Source organism: Asparagus officinalis, chromosome 4 (genome assembly GCF_001876935.1).
Source record: "Asparagus officinalis chromosome 4, Aspof.V1, whole genome shotgun sequence".
Taxonomy (NCBI): Eukaryota; Viridiplantae; Streptophyta; class Magnoliopsida; order Asparagales; family Asparagaceae; genus Asparagus; species Asparagus officinalis.
The window spans coordinates 44791397-44797303 of NC_033797.1; the positions used below are offsets into that span (position 1 = coordinate 44791397).

The 5907-nt window shown below is 45.3% G+C and overlaps 1 protein-coding gene across 1 annotated transcript; it reads right to left on the reverse strand.

The window, feature by feature from the left end:
- Nucleotides 204-1248, reverse strand: LOC109838605. The gene is made up of 3 exons (XM_020407037.1): nt 660-1248; nt 320-613; nt 204-253 (listed from the first exon to the last, which is right to left on the reverse strand). The coding sequence occupies exons 1-3, from the start codon at nt 1246-1248 to the stop codon at nt 204-206; spliced, it is 933 nt and encodes a 310-aa protein (XP_020262626.1).

Sequence of the window (5907 nt, forward strand, 5' to 3'; positions counted from 1 at the left end):
GACGATCGGGAAGAAGCCGGAGAAGCCATCGTGATGTCCAATTGTGAAGGACTAGAAGGAAGGACCATGAGTGTTCCTATTTGGGTTGAGCCTGGCGCATTCTCCATCACCACAGATTTTAGAGGAATCGTTAGCGAAAGAGTTTCTTCTAGCAAAGAACTTGTCGTCACCGGCATCGATTTAGAGGGAGGAATGTCTGCTGCTTATGGGTGGAGAGACGATGACGCATCAGCAGCCCCACGAGTTGGAGAACCTACACAAAAGAGCAGTCAGTATAAAAGAAAGAAACACCAGAGAAATCAAAGTGTGTAATTTCTACCAGTGGGGTAAAAAGGAAGATAATCGGACGCCTTGTCAGAAGAGGGTGGTGGCGGATCAGCCCAGCCAGCGGAATCATCACCACCACTTTCATCCTCATCAGCATCATCATTGTGAGACGAGCTCCCATAGTCTAACGGTTCATCATCATCTGCAGCTGAAAGTCTCGGAGAGCTCGAAGTCGTATCCACTTTAGTCATTCGGCCAGTCGTGGGACTAGGAATAATAGCCCCCGAATGGGGCAATAGTGCAGAAGAAGCGGGTGACTGACTCTCATTAAAATTTGCAAGTTCATCTGTCACCAGTTCATGGCAATAGTGCAGAAGAAGCGGGTGACTGACTCTCATTAAAATTTGCAAGTTCATCTGTCACCAGTTCATCTGTAGGCATTTTAACCCCTTCAGATGGAGATATTGCAGGCAGTGCCTCTGCAGATGAAAGAGTAGTACCTGGAGCTTGTTCTGTAAATGGTGAGATATCGGGGTCTATTATAGAAGAAGCCCCCATATCCCCAATTAGGGACTCATCTCCACCTTCTTCCTGATCCAAAGGACAGTGAGGGGAAAATTCTCCGGAGGAGGTAGGACACCCAGAATGAGGGTCGGTGTGATCGGGACGAGCTGCAGCAGTAGGTTCTTGCTCTTCCCCTCCACCGGCAGATTTGAAAGCATCCGCCATTAGTTTCTGGGCAGGAGGGTCTACTAGCAGTTTTCTGCGAGTACGCTTCTCGTACTGAACTTCTTCTGCTTCGGTAAGAGCCCTCTTTCTAGTTGCTTTTGTTCCTGGAGTTTCAGCAGCCTTGGGGCTTATTACCGGGGCACTCTCTAGTCCCAGTTCCCCTTCTTCTTCCTTAGCTTCATCTTCAAAATGTAAAAACTCGTCGATCCCCTTCAGACGAGATACGCGAGCTCCTTTCCGGGATGCGTACATCTTTCTAATATCCCGTAAACAGGATAAGTTCAGCTTGTAATTAGGTATCTGAGAAGCCGTGTGATACCAGTTACAGAAAGCTATAGAGAGAAGGGAATTAGGCGTCTTGTGGGGCAATCTGAAGGTAGCCCCAGTGCAATCTACGGTAGAATAATATCAGGCCCGAGCTCCTTCATAAATGTTGCCCGTAACCGAAAGTTGGCTCCTAGGGTTACCAACATAAAGTTGGTCATACCCAAATTGGCGAGCAAATCGGTACGGATGATACGGCTCGATTATGTACTTGTCATTTTGCCTAAGGAGAAGATAACCAGGTCTAATGTTTAATAGCCAATGGAAAACTCCCCCGTCTAAACGGGTAAAACCATTGGCACCAGCGGTATCTTGGAACATCTGCCCATATCCTCCACCATCAAAATCCAAACGGGTAAAACCATTGGCACCAGCGGTATCTTGGAACATCTGCCCATATCCTCCACCATCAAAATCCAGGAAGCAGCGGAAGATATCGTAATTGAGGTCTCTCGACAGAATTTGACGGACCTTCACTACGTAGGTGCCTATCCAAGTAGCCTCTTCTAATCTCTGCACGAAGGGGACGAAGCCTTCATCCGTAGGAGATGGAGCACTCATCAATTGCGCATAATGGGAGACGTACCAAGCCATCAAGTAAGTATACGGTAAGGGTACTCGAGGGTTTGGAGTCACCAAACTTTTCTTCCCTTCAAAGTCTATCTCCTTCACTTGAATGAACTCAAGACATAACTCCCTCAAACCATGCTGCAAACAACATGTCATAGCTGAAAGCAGATTTATAGGTCTCCCGTGAGCTAAGAGGACAGCCGGATAGGCTACTTTTATCATCACGGCATCTATCGTCCTAGTAGGGACCACACATCGCTTTAGCCATAGCATGAGAAAACCCGCCAATAAAGCCATGTTAGAGATGGGCGTGGCTGCCTGGTGGTGGAAGCTCTCAAATTCGGTTTGCACCGGGAAATCATCTTCTACCCCCTCGCTGACATAGTGAACGGTGGCGTCATTAATCAAAGCCTGAATGGCCTCAGGGGTGTTCACATCTCGACGAGACACTGTAGCAGTCTTATGGGACAAATTTTGGAAAAGGTATTCATCCCAAGATAGCTGTTTTATACCACGCCCACGAGATCCTGTCAGTTGGCTGCAGATTTGAAAATGACACATCACCTCCCATAGGGTGTCATATACATCGGGGTTCGTCTCCTTCAAAATCTTCAGTTCACTGGATCCGGGGACGAACTCTTCGTAGGGTAAATCTCCAAAAGGAAGACCTGAGACATCGAACATTTCATGCAGGGCAAACCCTAATTCTCCTTCCGGCGTGAAAAATGTACAAGTCTCCGGATTGTACTTCTCCAGAATAGCAAATAAATTATAAGGGCTAAGAGCAATACCATATTTGGTAGCCTTAATAGGACAACTAAGCCCAGATTGAGCTAATGGTCCCGTTAATTCTGCCAGCACGAATTCCGTCATTCGTGCCCACCATCCTGACTTGGTAGAATGAATCCATCTAGGAGTTCTAAAATACTGCAGAGGGGAATTCTCCTTTTGCGGCCATAAACTTCGTATGAAGATATTGGCTGTACTAGCCGTTTCTCCTAAAGGATATCCCCGTGAGAATAAGCAGGGTTCCAGGGCTGACAATTGGCGATTATAACCAACGGTATGTACACCCTTGTAAGTCACAACCCGAACAGCTACCCCATCCTGCTATCTCACTAAGTCCCAATTCATGTGGCGGGGAACAAAAGCACATTGGTAATAAGAGATGGGAAACATCCTGTGCATATCAGGGAGGAAGAAGCGACGATCCCCGATTTGCCTTAGCCATTTGTAATGGCCGCCGTGCACGATCTCTTTTGAGATGGTGACACGATCCCCAAATAAAAAAGCTGGTTTGGTGAGCTTCTTGCGGGACTCAGTCTCAAACTTAGCATCCGTGACTAAAACCCTAAGTACAGCTGAACTTGGATTCGAGATCAGGGTGACACGATCCTTGTTGGAATCCTGGAATATCGGGAGTTCTTGACGCAGGTTGAATTGCATATTTAAATCTACGCCGCCCTCATGCCCAAAGTGGTGACGAAGATTAAGAGGTTCACGGGTGTAAGGCACTGCAAAAAAGAAAAAGTACTCAATTAGTACTTAATCAGTCAACAGAGAAGTCAAACAAGGGGAGCTTTAGTCGAATCTATAAAAAGAGAAGAAGCCATCAAACGCACAGTTGAAATCTGGCGTTCAAAAGTTTATCAACGCTGAGGTCGAACCCTGCGTTAAATTTCCAAACGCACAGTTGAAATCTGGCGTTTAAAAGTTTATCAACGCAGAGGTCGAACCCTGCGTTAAATTTCCAAACGCACAGTTCAAATCTGGCGTTAAGGCTTATCAACGCAGAGGTCGAACTCTACGTTAAATTTCCAAATGCACAGTTCAAATCTGGCGTTAAAGTTTATCAACGCAGAGGTCGAACTCTACATTAAATTTTCAAACGCACAGTTCAAATCTGGCGTTAAAGTTTATCAACGCAGAGGTCGAATTCTGTGTTAAATTTCCAAACGCACATTTCAGATCTGCCGTTAAAAATTTGTTAACGTAGAGGCCAAGCCTAAACGTTTCAAATTCAAAACACAAAGTCCCAACTCTGCGTTACGGAATCAAAACGAGTCGTCTTCCTCGTTCGCAAGAACCCATCTAGGGTTTTCAGAGAACTCGCCAAAGCAAGTTTGGTGGCTGTGGAGTTCGATACTTAGCGACGCTGCAGCAGCGGTCGATCTTGGACGAATAACAGTCCTCTTTTTCGGACCCATAGAGGATGAAAATCGTAGAAGATGAACAGGGTTCACCGGAGTAAAAAAACGAAGAGTCTTCGTTAAAAATCTTTCGAAAAAGAGGAGGCAAAAAGTCGGATGACTTTTGATTTGACCCTTAGCGGTCTATTTAAAGACAGCTATGAGCTGTCAAATCGGGACGAGATTCTAGGCCCAGAATCCCGCCGAACGTGGCCTTTACGTCAGCGTTGCTTGAACTTCCGAACGCAGAGTTCAACCCTGCGTTTTAATGTTTCAGCACAAAGGAATCTACCTGTGCGTCAGCGTTGCTTGAATTTCCGAACGCAGAGTTCAACCCTGCGTTTTAATGTTTCAGCACTAAGGAAATCTACCTGTGTGTGCTAACTCAACTAAACGGATCCCTCTATGTTTAAAACCAAGACATGGTTCCAAATAAATAGAGAGAGACTGATGTCAGCTATCAAGGTGACTAAAGCCAAGAAGAAACAGGCGACTCCACTGTGGAGTCTGTTGGATGAGTACAAACAGATTACGATCAGCGACAATAAAACTTTCAATCTTAATTCTACGCACAACCAAGTTCACGATGTCTTCAGATTAGATGGAGTGAGCAATCAATCCATTAAATTTTGGGATCCAAAGTATTCCGAAAATTCGTCCCAGTCAACCGCGAACTTTCGAAAACTTTGGAGGGGGTTCTGTAGGCTGTCTAAAAATCACAATAGATAGTCGATCCCCATAAAGCCCCGATAATGGAAGTCACAATCAGACAACTTTTTAATCACTGCATCCGCAACTCTACAACTCCTACGAACACGACCTCATCTCTGAGATGATTGATCTTGATGGCTGCGATAATAGTATGACTAATATTATATTGGCAACTATTAGAGATGCTGATGAGCAGTGTAATGATTTCAGAAATAAAAGGTTGGACTTAGCTGGTGAGTTGCTTGGTAGAGAGCTGTGGGCAAATATTCATCTAAATATTTGTCTAAAAGTCACTATGGATGGTTGATTCCCGTCAAGTTTCAACAATGAAAGCTACAATCAAATAGCTTTCGTGCCGACAAACGAAGGTTGCAAATAGGAGACTTTTCACACAGATCGAGAAGAGTTACAATTCAACGACGCTTCCGACAGTTGACGAAAACTCTATTCAATGACCTTCACAATCAACAGTGAGAGTTACAATCTGACGACTCTCATATCCTATAACAGGCAAAGATCAATAATCAGTGGCCTTTGCAGTGTTATAATGGACGAGGTTACAAGTCAACAACCTCTTTCAAACGCAGAACTCACTTCTGCGTTTCTCAAGTTCAAAACGCAAGGTCCACATCTGCGTTTCCCAAATTCAAAACACAGACGAACTGTGCGTTCTCCAATAGACGTCTAACTCTGCAACGCAGAGTTAAAACACAAAACGCACGAACTATGCGTTCTTCGGCAAACACTCAACACTGCGTCCCAAATCCAGGACGCAGAGTTGAGAACTCAACACATGAGCGACCTGTGTGTCTCAAATCTCTAACAGAGATTTAACTCTGCGTCTCAAGCCTTGGACGCAGAGTTAAGGCCCAGAACGCCAACTGGGGCATTTTGACTTGTTCAAACACAGCCCGAACGGCCTCAAAACCGTTATCCCACATTCTGAGGGATTTTCGCCCACTTAGGAGCGGATTTAGGGGTTGGTTACACCCCTAATCCCCTATAAATAACTGACTTACTCATTTGAGTAGGAGGTTGACGTGCGCTGGCATCAAAACCGCATAAGGTTAGCAAATCTCGGCAGTTGAACCGCACAGAGAAGGCGATTTTCTAAGAG